The sequence below is a fragment of the Oncorhynchus mykiss genome, chromosome 5 (genome assembly GCF_013265735.2).
Source record: "Oncorhynchus mykiss isolate Arlee chromosome 5, USDA_OmykA_1.1, whole genome shotgun sequence".
In the NCBI taxonomy this organism is placed as follows: Eukaryota; Metazoa; Chordata; class Actinopteri; order Salmoniformes; family Salmonidae; genus Oncorhynchus; species Oncorhynchus mykiss.
Window position 1 is genome coordinate 77,512,590 of NC_048569.1, and position 15,663 is coordinate 77,528,252.

The window sequence follows — 15,663 nt, forward strand, 5'->3', positions numbered from 1 at the left end:
AAACAGATAATTTGTGAAATTATATAGATTTTTATTGTACATGTCGGGTTAAAATGAGGGATGCACTTGGGCGTTTGTTGCTGTACGTGAAATGACGTCACCTTTTTAGGGTCCCGTGACGTCATTGCTCACACCTCCTTCACGTGCCTCGTAGGATTCCAGTCAACTCAGCACCGCTCATTCGGACAAAACAGACTTGTTTTGTTATCCAACTTCGCACCCTATCTTATTTTGGGTGAATAAAGTTAGCTACATACCACCACCTATAATGACTACCAACGGTAATGACAGGACAACTCAATGGAAAACAACAATTATAGTCAGCACATCACTTCAGGTAACGTTTAACACGACAAATGGCTAGCCAAAGAAGTTACTAGCGAGCTAGCTTGGGCAGAAATGGACAATTGTATAATTGAGTTCTTCCCAATATTGATATGAAGTCACAATATTGACAATTTGATTATTACAGCTTATTAGATTTCATCAATACATTACCCATGTAAAACATTACCCTACTAAAACACACAGAATCATGACACATCCAGGATGCTTCTTGCACAGCACCATCGGATCCGATTCTCAGACGCTGTCAAGTCGGGATCCATTGTTTTCCCGCAGTCAGGTAATCATCAATTTGATATTACGTTATTTGATTCATGCTTCAAATGTACAGTATGTATGCCTATACTAGAGATCAGCAGTTGGTGTCTTTAGGCTATCATATTGCCAATGCCAAGAAGACCATGTCACAGTGCCATCTACCACCTGTTGTAAGGGGGTACCCGCCATTACACACTGTCCCCTGGGCCTGTCATGACATGAGATACCTTTCAGCTAATGTGGTCTAACTTCAAAAACTGCAGGATTTTGCTCCTATTAAAAGGCTGCAGAAGACTTCTGTCGGTATTACCTAGATATTTTGTGATAGCCCATTGACTCCCTCATAATCTAGCAAATAAAGCACATAAGCCTAAGGCCAGTCTGCAAGACCAAAGTTGTGTTATAAATTAATGTATTAATGTGGGTTGTCCAGGTATTGCGTTCCTCATAATAAACCCACAAGAACTACCAGAGAACCTTGAGGAAGCAGGACTGTTTGACAAGATCAAGATGTTTGTGACGGTTCACCGCAATAGTTTCCTTCTCTTGCAAGCCCCTTTTTATGGGAAGAAGGAACTGGGCATCATGTCAGTGATACAGCACAGGTATAGTTATTTTATTATACTTTATAGCAGACAATTGTATTCCTGTCTGGAATGATTCTAACGTGCAAATGTTATGCATTTACAGGCCAATGTGGACTAGTGTAGTTTCACAGTAATGTTCACTCCTCCTCTAAACGATTATCCTACTGTACTGACCCAAATACATTCAAATGACCAGTAGTTTTGAATGATGCAACAATATTTCCGGTCACATGGATATGTTAGTGCTGTGCTTTCATTGTAACTGAGGGATCCTGTGGTCTATTGCAGATTCCTTGGCAGCAATCTCAGAGTTCTACCTGTACGTAACAACACAGAGATAGTCAAGGGGATGCTGACTATAGCCAAAGTAAGGATGAAAGAAGACACCCCTAAGTCCTCACACATTATATTGACATGGATATTAAGTAATAATAATACTGAAAAACGAAAATGAAGATACTTGGCATAGGTTGATAAAAAATCAAATCAAAATCAAATGTTATTTGTCACATGCGCCGAATACAACAGGTAATACCGTGAAATGCTTACTTACAGGCCCTTAACCAACAATGCAGTTCAAGAAATTAAAAATATTTACTAAATAAACAAAAGTAAAAAAAAAAAAATAGCACAATAAAATAACTATCAAGGCTATATACAGGGGAAACCGGTACTTTGTCAATGTGCGGGGGTAAAGGTCAGTCAAGGTCATTTGTACATGTAGGTAGGGGTAAAGTGACTATGCATAGATAAGAAATAGTCAATACAAATATGGTTTATAACGATAAAGTTGATACAAAGTTAGGCTACTTTACTTTGCTCAGGGACAATGCACATTAATAAACATTTCTGTCAATGTACAAGGTTTTTGCCAGCCGGCTAAAGTTGAGAGTTCGAGTTTTCCCCCTGTGATAATGAAAGTGATCTCATCTTCCAGGCCACCAGTAAGCCCCATGTTGACAGCGTGCGGGATCGGATGTCTCTGGCCAGAGCCCACATTATAGAGAGCAGCTCTGTCTGGGAGATGCTCAAGGACATTAAGCTGAGGTGAGCAGCTGGTGCAGAGTGGGGATGCCAGGTCCCCTCAAACCTACCTGTTCATGATAGGTTAGTGACTCTAATGATTGATTTATGCTAGGTCTGGCATCAGCTGTGTTTATGGTCACAAGCACAGAATGGCTTTAACCCAACTGGCATGTGTTTAGTGTGCTTGATATACTCAATGCATCCAATCCTGTATCCAGAAGAATACTATTACTGTATAGATTCAATAGAAAGTCAATTGAAAATCCAGCATTGCAAATAAGTGAAATGAGGCTTAAATAAATCAAATAAAAATTGTAGATTGTGTATTTATTATTTATTATTAGCCTGAAACAATCATTTTTAAAAGCATAAGACTCTGAGCCATCTCTGTTGTTAGACAGCAGTCCCCGTTTTCACTTTCTCCTCTGATATCTCCTCAATACGGATCACTAGACTCTCCATCAGGTCAAAGGTCACCAGAGCACACTGCAGTACCTGTGAAGTCAAGATAACTCAGTGCCAATTCAAATGATTAAATTAAATTTGACAAGCAAGCAAAAACAGCAGTGGTAACGTGGCTATAGTTACCTGATACTGCATCTCTGGGGTCATATCTGATACCATCTTGTTCTTCACAGTCATAGTCTGAACTAATGCAACTCTAGCCTCTCTGGCTTCTGTTAATGGATGAGAGTCACAATAATACATTGATTTGTGTACACAGTATAACACATGTTGTACAGTCTTCCCAGAGTAATACACCGTATGTACATATAATACATTTTAATAGATGGAGTACTGTAGTGTAGAGAGATCTGCTTTCTTACCCTGTGCTTGAATCTTCTTGTCCTCTCTCATGTTCTTAACCTGCCCTGCATAGTAGGCTCTAGAGAGGGCCAGACACACCCTCAGCATCTTCAGGTAGTCCTCTTTGATCTTGAACAGCTCCGGCCATATACTTGACTGAAAACATCAGCGTTAGACCATCACCGTGCTGTCTTGTCTTAACCACGTCAACTGACTAGTAGCAAGGTTTAATCTTCTGAGTTATATGAATGTGTCAAAAACACTCACTGTCTGCTGCCAGTCCATGTCCCGCATATGCAGGTATCGTAATAGATTGAGAGACTCCATTACCCTAAGGTAGAGATGGACAAAGAATACTATACTGAACAAAAATATAAACGCAACATACAACAATTTCAAAGATTTTACTGCATTACAGTTCATATAAGGAAATCAGTGAATTTAAATAAATTCATTAGGCCTTAATATATGGACTTCACATGACTGGAAAACAGAAATGCATTTGTTGGTCACAGATACCTATTCGTCACAGATCTCGTCACGGTATCTCTGTGTATTCAAATTACCATCAATAAAATGCAGTTGTGTTCGTGGTCCTTAGTTTATGCCTGCCCATACCATAACCCTTCCGCCACCATGGGGCGCTCTGTTCACAACGATGACATCAGCAAACCGCTCGCCCACACAACGCCATACACATGGTCTGAGGTTGTGAGGCCGTGGTCTGAGGTTGTGAGTTGTTTGAAAGTACTGCCAAATTCTCTAAAACGATGTTGGAGGCAGCTTGTGGTAGATAAATTTACATTAAATTATCTGGCAACAGCTCTGGTGGACATTCCTGCCGGCAGCATGCAAATTGCACGCTGCCTCAAAACTTGACACATTTGTGGCATTGTGTTGTGTAAAAAAAACTGCACATTTTAGAGTGGCCTTTTACTGTCCCCAGCACAAGGTGCACCTGTGTAATGATCGTGCTGTTTAATCAGCTTCTTGATATGCCACAACTTTCAGGTGGATGGATTATCTTGGCAAAGGAGAAATGCTCACTAACAGAGATTTAAACAAATCTGTGCACAACATTTTTGATAAATAAGCTTTTCGTGCGTATGGAAAATTTCTGGGGTCTTTTATTTCAGCTCATGAAACATGGGACCAACATTAAATAAATAAAAATGTTACGTTTATATTTTTGTTCAGTGTATATTATATTGTCTGTGTTTCAATCGGGCATTACAAGTTGACAACAGTCAGCTGATATTGACCTATTTACTACAGTCTATGTTTTAAACTGGATGGAGAGTTGATTAATCAATTATGTCTTGTTGGCTAAGAATGCTATCTTCATTGTTAGAAAGAAAGGGATTCTAGGAATGAAACCTGAACTTCATTAGAGAATAGATCGGTTCCGTAGTCCATGTTCCATCTGCCTTATGCTGGGCACCAGATATATGTGGCTAGAATATGCAGCTTTCTACTGCAGTATTAATGACCAGATAAGGGACCAGTCACAGCTTGTAGAGGGGCAAGGCAGGCTCACCAGTCCAAGGTTTGTATTTTAGACTACAGAGAGGTATCAGGATTGCTTAGACAGATCCTATGGGCCAGCTTCCCAGACACAGATTAAGCCTAGTCCTAGAAAAAGTACGCACACTGCTCTCCATTGACAGTGTTTTTTAGTCCAGGACTAGGTTTAATCTGTATCCAGGTAACCGGCCCTAAATTTAGGGAGAGGACAAACGGTACTAACCTGTCCATACTGTTCAGCAGGTCTGTTTCTGGGCCCCGTGGGAAACAGAGAACCAGTCTCAGTAGGGGCAAAACCTGGATTCCCATAAACCATTCATTCTCATGACCTGGCTAGAGATAACAAGGAGAATAACACAATTATAGGTTGCACTGTATACACCTTTTCTAATGCAATGAAATGGAGCTACTGTCCTGTTTATCAAAATGTCTCCTACTACGGTGCATTCAAAAAGTATTCAGACCCCTTGACTTTTTCCACATTTTATTACATTACAGCCTTATTCTAAAATTGATTTAATTGTTTTTTCCCCCCTCATCAATCTATACACAACACCCCATAATGACAAAGCAAAAACAGGTTTTTAGAAATGAAATATTATACTTAGGTTAATATTATATTATTATATTTACCTAAGTATAATATTATATTTACCTAAGTATTCAGACCCTTTACTCAGTACTTTGTTGAAGCACATTTTCCAGTGATTACAGCCTTGAGTCTTCTTGGGTATGACGCTACAAGCTTGGCACACCTGTATTTGGGGAGTTTCTCCCATTCTTCTCTGCAGATCCTCTCAAACTTTGTAAGGCTGCACAGATATTTTCAGGTCTCCAGAGATGTTTGATCGGGTTTAAGTCCGGGCTCTGGCTGGGCCACTCAAGGACTGTCTTGGCTGTGTGCTTAGGGTCGTTGTCCTGTTGGAAGGGGAACCTTCGCCCCAGTCTGAGGTGCTAAACGCTCTGGAGCAAGTTTTCGTCAAGGATCTCTCTGTACTTTGCTCCATTCATCTTTCCCTCGATCCTGACTAGTCTTCCAGTCCCTGCCGCTGAAAAACATCCCCACAGCATGATGCTGCCACCACCATGCTTCACCGTAGGGATGGTGCTAGGTTTCGCTTGGCATTCAATCTTGGTTGCATCAGACCAGAGAATCTTGTTTTTCATGGTCTGAGAGTCTTTAGGTGCCTTTTGGCGAACTCCAAGTGGGCTGTCATGTGCCTTTTACTGAAGAGTGGCTCCCGTCTGGCCACTCTACCATAAAGGCCTGATTGGTGGAGTGCTGCAGAGATGGTTGTCCTTCTGGAAGGTTCTCCCATCTCCACAAATGAACTTTGAAGCTCTGTCAGCATGACCATCGGGTTCTTGGTCACCTCCCTGACCAAGGCCCTTCTCCCCCGATTGCTCAGTTTGGCCGTTTTGGAAGAGTCTTGGTGGTTTCAAACTTCTTCCATTTAAGAATGTTGGAGGCCACTGTGTTCTTGGGGACCTTCAATGCTGCAGACATTTTTTTGGTACCCTTCCCCAGATCTGTGCCTGTAACACAATCCTGTCTCAGAGTTCTATGGATAATTCCTTCAACCTCATGGCTTGGTTTTTGCTCTGACATGCACTGTCAAATCAAATCCAATTGTAATTAACACATGCGATGAATACAACCTTACAGTGAAATGCTTACTTACAAGCCCTTAACCAACAATGCTTTTAGAAGTTAAGAAAAAAAAGTGTTAAAAAAATTGAAAATAAAAGTAACAAATAATTAAACAGCAGCAGTAAAATAACAAGTGAGGCTATATACAGGGAGTTCCAGTACAGAGTCAATATGCAGGGACACCGGTTAGTTGAGGTAATATAGATAATATGTACATGTAGGTAGAGTTTAAGTGACTATGCATAGACTATAACAGAGAGTAGCAGCAGTGTAAAATAGGGGTCTGGATAGCCCTTTGATTAGCTGTTCAGGAGTATTATGACTTGGGGGTAGAAGCTGTTAAGATGCCTTTTGGACCTTGACTTGGTGCTCCGGGACCACTTGTTGTGCAGTAGCAGAGAGAACAGTCTATGACTAGGTTGGCTGGAGTCTTTGACAATTTTTAGGGCCTTCCTCTGACACCGCCTGATATAGAGGTCCTGGATGGCAGGAAGCTTGGCCCCAGTGATGTACTGAGCCGTACACGCTCTCTGTAGTGCCTTGCGGTCAGAGGCCGAGCAGTTTCCATACCAGGCAGTGATGCAACCAGTGCTCTTGATGGTGCAGCTGTAGAACCTTTTGAGGATCTGAGGACCCATGACAAATCATTTAAGTCTCCTGAGGGGGAATAGGCTTTGTCGTGCCCTCTTCACGACTGTCTTAATGTGTTTGGACCATGATAGTTTGTTGGTGATGTGGACACCAAGGAACTTGAAGCTCTCAACCTGTTCCACTACAGCCCCGTCGATGAGAATGGGGGCGTGCTCGGGCCTCCTTTTCCTGTAGTCCACAATCATCTCATTTGTCTTGATCATGTTGATGGATTGGGACCTTTTCAACTGTGGGACCTTATAGACAGGTGTGTGCCTTTCCAAATCACATCCAATCAATTGAATATACCACATGTGGACTCCAATCAAGTTGTAGAAACATCTCAAGGATGATCAATGTAAACAGGATGCACCTGAGCTCAATTTAGAGTCTTATAGCAAAGGGTCTGAATACTTATGTAAATAAGGTATTTCTGTTTTTTATTTTTAATAAATTAGCCAAAAAAACTAAACCTGTTTTCGCTTTGTCATTATTGGGTATTGTGTGTAGAGATTGATAAGGAATAGTTCTTAATCAATTTTAGAATAAGGCTGCAACGTAGCATGTGGAAAAATGGAAGGGGTCTGAATACTTTCCGAATGCACTGTATATCTTACCTTCAAGGAGAGCTCAATCTGATTTTTGATGTTCTTTATAATGTAACCCTCTACTCCGGCATGGCAACTGGTTTTTATCATACACCTACGATGAGAAATCAGGATATTCAAGATGTTTCTAATACCATGTGGTCCTGGGGCCCTCCCTGGGTGAACGTTTTGGTTTTTGCCCTAGCACTACACAGCTGATTCAAATAAGCAAAGCTTGATGATGAGTTGATTATTTAAATCAGCTGTGTAGTGCTAGGGCAAAAACTAAACATGCACGGGGGGTACTGCTATAGAGTACTACAGATTCATCCATTGCGGACCACATACAGGCTATACAGTATTCTCACCTGAAGAATTTGTGCTTAGCCTCAGGTCCCAATTTATCTATGAAGAGCTGTAACACTTTAAACCCTTGTTCTCTCTGGTAATGGGAGAAAGGAGTTATTAGGCTAGCAGGTACATAGTAATAATAGTAAACATAGTAATCATTTCAATTGGTTTTATTCATGCAGGGGTTTTATTCAATTACCAAATGCTGAATTGGACACACAGTCAGGATCTGCACCAAGTGCTGCATTTCCACACAACAACAAAAACACAAATCACAAATGATTATCATTACGTCTGTTACATATGCATCTGTTTAGCTGCTTCTGGTATGTAGTCAGACTCACCTGTGGAACACTGTAAAATGACTTTAGGTCCAGCAGTTCAACTGGGAGGCTGTTATCCTCCACTCTCTCCAAGCTTTTTGTATATAATTCCTGAGTGATCGAGCATGGAGAAGAATACTTAGCAATACTTACTACTCAGAGAATTCACTCAATATAGTATTTGGAAGATTTGAAATCAATTTATCCTTACCAGGCCTTTGAGTAGGAACGATTCTTCCTTTCTATTTTAGGAAAGAAAACATCTTGTTTAGAGGAACACACTATATCTTAAACCAATGTTTTATTATCATGTAAGAACAGTCTAGCTCTGAAAACATACCTACTCAGTAGGAGGTCAATATATTCCATATTACACTGCAGGACAAACACAGGGCTGAGAGATCAACAAAATATTATTAATACTATTATATGTTTCAAACATAGTTATCACCCCATATCTTCAATAACACGGTTATTCAGAACCTTTCTACTGTGTTTCACCTGAAAACTGCTGGAAAGCTCTCGATGGTGATGAGCTGGACAAAGAGCAGGTATGCCAGACAGGCCCGTGACTCCTGGGCTTTAGTACTGTCTGTCAGGAGGCCAGACTCCTCCCTCTTCTTCAGAGCCTTGTAGAACAGGAGGCCTGGGAGAGGCTCCTGGATGGCTGGTAGGATGGCCTAGGATCAAAAACACAATGTAGTCTTGTTTTAGCTAGGTTCTTATTAAAATTGTCTATTTTAAGGTTGATTGCCTTGTTTGATAGTCTCGCTGGACTTGATGGAAAATGCAGTAGAAAAAGAGCTAACCCTTAGTGTAGTGTGCAGAGCAATTTCAAAAGGCCATCACTCTACCAAGTAGGCCCGGATTACTTACCAGTATGTCTGTAGCAAAGTGCCATAGGGGAGACTGTTTATGGATGTCTATAGCCTGGTCAAGCTGTGCCTGAAGGAGTGGCTCCCTCAAGCTCCCCATGCAACTGTAGAGAGAAGAATAATATGCATTACAGATCAACAAGCCGGTGTCAGTATCTTCTACTCTCCTGATTATAACCTGGCCAATAACTACATCTGATTGATACATTTTGGTGCTCCTTTTAGCAACATTACTATCCAACAAAGCACACAGACAGGCAGACAGACACCTACAACTTGAGAAGCTCAGTCTTTAGCTGATTGTCTGAAGCAGTGCCACCATCCTCGCTGTTGTCCCTCCTCTTCACTTCCTCCACGAATGGCTCCATGAACCTGGCCAGGGCTGAGCAGCAACGACACAGACCATACGCATCCTCCACTTCTTGCTCCTTGGTGTAAGGCACTGGCAGCCTGGACACCTGCTTCTGTAGGGCAGCCAGAGCCAGGCCTACCCAGGGAGCCTTCTCCTCACCCAGACGCAGCAGCACTAGGAGATGGACGGAGACATTCAAGAGTCACCAACATGAATAGCACTAGGAGAGGCAAGAATACAGTATTAAAAAGTAATTGAAGGAATGTATAGGTTGTTTTACTGCATTCTGATTTGTTTTGAGGCTTATTTGTTTTAAAATGGCTCACTACTGTCATTCAATCAATTACAAGAAAAATGTGGGTTATCTAAGACTATTTAAGAAATCTTATTCAATCGCTTCAACAGAATCAGGATTAACCTAACAGTAGCATAGAACAAATACTGAAAGAAGCTGCAACGCCAAAGAAGTTGATTGCCAAGTTATATCAAGGGTTGACTGAATTTTTATCTGATGGTTCAGAACCGAAGGCAAAAATGGGAAACAGATCTCAAAGAAGAAATTGATGAGAACTATTGGTCACAGATACAGTTGAAGTCGGACGTTAACATACACTTTAGCCAAATACATTTAAACTCAGTTTTTCACTATTCTTGACATTTAATCCTAGTAAAAATTCCCTGTCTTAGGTCAGTTAGGATCACCACTTTATTTTAAGAATGTGAAATGTCAGAATAATAGTAGAGAGAATGATTTATTTCAGCTTTTATTTCTTTCATCACATTCCCAGTGGGTCAGAAGTTTACATACACTCAATTAGTATTTGGTAGCATTGCCAAACATATCGGGTAGCCTTCCACGAGCTTCCCACAATAAGTTGGGTGAATTTTAGGCCCATTCCTCCTGACAGAGCTGGTGTAACTTGAGTCAGGTTTGTAGGCCTCCTTGCTCGCACACGCTTTTTCAGTTCTGCCCACACATTTTATATTGGATTGAGGTCAGGGCTTTGTGATGGCCATTCCAATACCTTGACTTTGTTGTCCTTAAGCCATTTTGCCACAACTTTGGAAGTATGCTTGGGGTCATTGTCCATTTGGAAGACCCATTTGTGACCAAGCTTTAACTTCCTGACTGATGTCTTGAGATGTTGCTTCAATATATCCAAATAATTTTCCTCCCTCATGATGCCATCTATTTTGTGACATGCACCAGTCCCTCCTACAGCAAAGCACCCCCACAACATAATGCTGCCACCCCCGTGCTTCACGGTTGGGATGGTGTTCTTCGGCTTGCAAGCCTCCCCCTTTTTCCTCCCAACATAACAATAGTCATTATAGCCAAACAGTTCTATTTTTGTTTCATCAGACCAGAGGACATTTCTCCAAAACGTACGATCTTTGTCCCCATGTGCAGTTGCAAACTGTACTCTGGCTTTTTTATGGTGGTTTTGGAGCAGTGGCTTCTTCCTTGCTGAGCGGCCTTTCAGGTAATGTCGATATAGGACTCGTTTTACTGTGGATATAGATACTTTTGTACCTGTTTCCTCCAGCATCTACACAAGGTCCTTTGCTGTTCTGTGGTTGATTTGCAATTTTCGCACCAAAGTACGTTAATCTCTAGGAGACAGAACGCTTCTTCTTCCTGAGTGGTATGATGGATGCGTGGTCCTATGGTTTTTATACTTGCGTACTATTTTTTGTACAGATGACCGTGGTACCTTCAGGTGTTTGAAAATTGCTCCCAAGCATGAACCAGACTTGCTGAGGTCTACAATGATTTTTTCTGAAGTCTTGGCTGATTTCTTTTGATTTTCCCATGATGTCAAGCAAAGAGGCACTGAGTTTGAAGGTAGGCCTTGAAATACATCCACAGGTACACCTCCAATGGACTCAAATTATGTCAGTTAGCCTATCAGAAACTTCTAAAGCCATGACATATTTTTCTGGAATTTTCCAAGCTGTTTGAAGGCACAATCAACTTAGTGTATGTGAACTTCTGACCCCCTGGAATTGTGATACAGTGAATTGTAAGTGAAATAACCTGTCTGTAAACAATTGTTGGAAAAATTACTTGTGTCATGCATAAAGTAGATGTCCTAACCGACTTGCCAAAACTATAGTTTGTTAACAAGAAATTTGTGGAGTGGTTGAAAAACTAGTTTTAATGACTCCAACCTAAGTGTATGTGATTTGATTTGATGTAAACTTCCGACTTCAACTGTATGTGAAAATGTTAATATTTGCTCCTACAATCTTAGCCATACATTATTGCAATTGAAGATAATCCATAGGATTTACTACACTCCTGCTAGAATGCATGTAATGTACCCAGAAATCAGTCATATCGCTGTTGGAGATGCAAAAAAAACGAATAGGATGTCTGTGCCATCATATCATTGTGTCAAGGATTTTACATCCATCCATCTCCATGATTATGTCTGTTGCGGAATGTAAATATTATTGACCAATATCAAAGAAGGTTTTGTAATTCAGGGCTAATTGCTGCAAAAAATATGTGTAGCTATCAATTGGAAAGCATCATACACACGCATCGTCAATAACGAACTGAAGGTTTGATTCCATTAGATTGTGTTTCATGATATTAAGCAAAAGAAAGACGTGTGATAAAATCTGAAAACCTCACATTGGTAATCTTGAGGAGTGTAAGATTTACCAACATACATAATTGTGTTTTAATTTGATGCACTATGTGTATGTGTACTGAAATGGAAGGCTTCTGTCCATAAACGTACAAAAACACAGGTCTGGGAATGTTGTGGTGGTTGTGTTGTTTTTGTGTTCTGTTTGCATTTATAAATAAAAAAATATCGGCATTAAAAAAATGAAAGGGAACGTCATCAAGATTAAGTTCCAGTAAGTGTCCAGTAGAGGGAAACAAACAACATCTGCAGGAGATAGCCTTCACAATACCACTGCTAAGTATTACCTGTTTGAAGATGCGGGGCCATAAGTACGATGGTATCAGCGATGAGGTCCGGATGAAGGTCATCCACTTGGCCTAGAAAAATCAGCATGAGTTCCATCGGGCTGCATGTCTGAGAGACAAGATTTCTACATTACTGTTAACTCTGATGCCATGCCATGTGAATCTACCTGCTCTTTAGCCTTTTGCCATTCAATTCTGTCAAGGGTAATTCATAATATATATATATAGTTTACCTCGGCCAGGTGTGTGATAACGGCCTTACAGGTAGAGGAACTCTTCTTCCTCTTCAGTACCTCGGCCACCAGGGACGCAAGGAGGCCACAGCCCATAGACTCCACTATTCCCTGGGTCAGATAAAATAACCAAAAACTTCTGTGTCATGTTGTCTACTTTTTACATTTAGAAAGAAAGCAGCAACTGATGATGAAAAACAGTTGTGCAAGTTTAAGTATACAAATTGTTACTTGCATGTGGGCTATCTTGCAAATGACCACCTTGACTACCCCCTCACGTCGGTCAAAAAAGCTAAGTTGATGTCCTAGCGAGGTTGCTATAGACCCTTTTATGACTCCATGACATCCTAGCGAGGTAGCTATAAACCCTGTTATGTCTCCATGACATCCTAGCGAGGTAGCTAAGGACCCTGGTTTGACTCCATGACTTCCTACCGAGGTAGCTATAGACCCTATTATGACTCCATGACGTCCTAGCGAAGTAGCTATAGACCCTGTTATGACTCCATGACATCGTAGCGAGGTAGCTATAGACCCTGTTATGACTCCATGACATCGTAGCGAGGTAGCTATAAATCCTGTTATGACTCCATGACATCGTAGCGAGGTAGCTATAAATCCTGTTATGACTCCATGACATCCTAGCGAAGTAGCTATAAACGCTGTTATGACTCCATGACATCCTAGCGAGGTAGCAATAGACCCTGTTATGACTCCATGTGTTCCTAGCGAGGTAGTTCTAGACCCTGTTGTAACTCCATGACATCCTAGCGATGTAGCTATAGACCCTTGTCTGACTCCATGATGTCCTAGCGAGTTACCTATAGGCCCTTGTATGACTCCAGGACATCCTAGCGAGGTAGCTTTCGACCCTTGTATGACTCCATAATGTCCTAGCACTGTAGCTATGGACCCTGTTATGTCTCCATGACATCCTAGCGAGGTAGTTATAGACCCTGTTATGACTCCATGACGTCCTAGCGAGGTAGCTAGGGACCCTGTTATGACTCCATGACGTCATAGCGAGGTAGCTAAAGACCCTGTTATGGCTCCATGATATCCCAGCGAGGTAGCTATAAACACTTGTATGACTCCATGACCTCCTAGCGAGGTAGCTATAGACCCTTGTATGAATCCATGACGTCCTAGTGAGGTAGCTAAAGACCCTGTTATGACTCCATGATATCCTAGCGAGCTAGCTATAGACCCTGTTATGACTCCATGATGTCCTAGTTGTAGTATGATTTTAGGGACATCCTACTACACTAGTGAGCTAGCTATAGACCCTTTTATGACTCAATGAAGTCCTAGCGAGTTACTTATAGGCCCTTGTATGACTCCAGGACATCCTAGAGAGGTAGCTATAGACCCTGTTATGACTCCATCAAAATTAACTCCATTTCCATTCCATGTTCTCTTTTTAAAGTGAATATCCCTTCACTACAGTTAGATAATACTCTTTGTCCAAGTTGAGGGTTTTCTCACAGATTTCTCATTTGTGAGTCAATTCAATATCTTCAACCCAGATACCTCCTGAGGCTCCTTTAGCTCCTTAAAGACTTTGAAAAACCACCCTGACACATGCTCCTGTAAGTGTATGGTTTAGAGCAAAAGAAGGCGTGGGGAGGAGGGACAACCAAGGGCACTTAGAGAATAGCCTTTCCAAACAGGGTCACCATCACTGGAGCGAGAAATCTGACTGGATATCGGCCTGTTCAGTCCTCACACCTTCAGGTCAACAGCCCAACAACAAGCTCTGGGTAGTGGCAGAGAGGCGATCGTTATTTTATGTATACATCGCAAATGGCACCCTATTCTCTACATAGTGCACTACTTGGGATGCACACTATAGCCCTATGGGCCCTGGTCAAAAATAGTGCATTATGTAGGGAATAGGGTGCCATTTGGGATGCACCCTATATGTCTATGGTGGCAATGTAGCAAAGTGGCCTGTACTGTTAGCTGTAGACTTGCGGATGTTGTCACAGAGGAGACTGGAGTGTGCGTGTGTCTGTCATCACCATTATCGGCCTCTGGGACTGGAATCTACTACACTACACTGTCAATGTGTAAAAATGTGTCAAACGCAAGGTATATTTTACAACAATTTTCACAAATAGAACAGTGTAAAGCACCCAATGTCCTCCCGGTTCACTCTGTAACAGTAAGGTGTGATTCTTCTTAGGATATCTTTGAATTGAATTACTCACTTAGTGGAGCATAAGAGGGGTTTTCATTGGAGGGCATGCGAATGTGATGCATTTACCTGGTTCTTCTCATCCTGAATGAAGTCTAGCAGTTGTGTCGTGTCACCCTGATTAATATACGCCAATCCAGCATTCTGGAACAGTTCATGGTCCTCTGGCCTTAAACCATCTTCCACCACGGCTTTTCGCTGTAGAGATACAAGACGCTAACTGACACCACTCACAGAGACAGCTAGTTCAAAGTAATAATTCTGACAATATTATGCATCTGATTAGTCATATTATTGTTAAAAATGTCATATCAATGATATTATTATAAGCTAGTTCTTATCATTCTTATATGAGCCACTGTTAGCATGTTAGCTTACCCATCTCTGGATGACATCCTGCAGCTGATCAGCCATCCTCAGCGTTTGTCTTGAATAACAATCGTGGAGGGGTCCAAAAAATAAGAGTGTGAATATTCAGAATATAGATGAAATAATGATAATATCCAAATTTCTGCCAAAAAGAGGACACCAGATAGTTACTGTTGCGGTTTGAAATGACTTGTGGTAAAGGTGGACTGTCCAGAGACCTCAATCAGTAAACCTCTTATCAAGCCTTATGTGCCTGAGCTATAATCGGATTAAAGCAGTGCAACATAGTCACGGCAGACAACAGAACTGTCTGGAAGGCTCTAGTCCAGGGAGACTCAATCAACCTTAAACCACTAGAACTAACTGCATGCTGGTGACCTGGGTTTGTTTTGTTTTGTTTTAATTAACCACAAATGTAGGCTCCTGTAGGGAAGTGAAGTTCATATCTTGTACATCAAATGCATAACAAACTCTGTTACTTTAAGAACCAGTACTGAGCACTGGCCTAAGCTGTATCAGTTTGCTGCCCCAGACAGACAGACGGACAGGACAGGACAGGACAGGACACACACACGGCTGTAGCTAGTTGAGATAAATAGATAGG

General features: G+C 41.4%; 2 protein-coding genes across 2 annotated transcripts; one reads left to right on the forward strand and one right to left on the reverse strand.

Annotated features, from left to right (window-relative positions):
- Nucleotides 1-134: 134 nt before the first annotated feature.
- Nucleotides 135-2,531, forward strand: LOC110524606 (uncharacterized protein C1orf146 homolog). The gene is made up of 5 exons (XM_021604429.2): nucleotides 135-337; nucleotides 532-625; nucleotides 1,037-1,208; nucleotides 1,479-1,557; nucleotides 2,128-2,531. Exons 1-5 carry the CDS (start codon nucleotides 269-271, stop codon nucleotides 2,239-2,241), a joined length of 528 nt encoding a protein of 175 aa, XP_021460104.2. The 5' UTR covers nucleotides 135-268; the 3' UTR covers nucleotides 2,242-2,531.
- LOC110524605 (glomulin-like) lies at nucleotides 2,529-15,272 on the reverse strand. The gene is made up of 18 exons (XM_021604427.2): nucleotides 15,069-15,272; nucleotides 14,760-14,888; nucleotides 12,494-12,604; nucleotides 12,261-12,369; nucleotides 9,238-9,490; nucleotides 8,966-9,068; nucleotides 8,591-8,769; nucleotides 8,430-8,483; nucleotides 8,301-8,331; nucleotides 8,111-8,200; nucleotides 7,966-8,007; nucleotides 7,784-7,857; nucleotides 7,446-7,530; nucleotides 4,771-4,880; nucleotides 3,291-3,354; nucleotides 3,044-3,179; nucleotides 2,805-2,893; nucleotides 2,529-2,711 (listed from the first exon to the last, which is right to left on the reverse strand). The coding sequence occupies exons 1-18, from the start codon at nucleotides 15,102-15,104 to the stop codon at nucleotides 2,610-2,612; spliced, it is 1,797 nt and encodes a 598-aa protein (XP_021460102.2). The 5' UTR covers nucleotides 15,105-15,272; the 3' UTR covers nucleotides 2,529-2,609.
- Nucleotides 15,273-15,663: the final 391 nt, after the last annotated feature.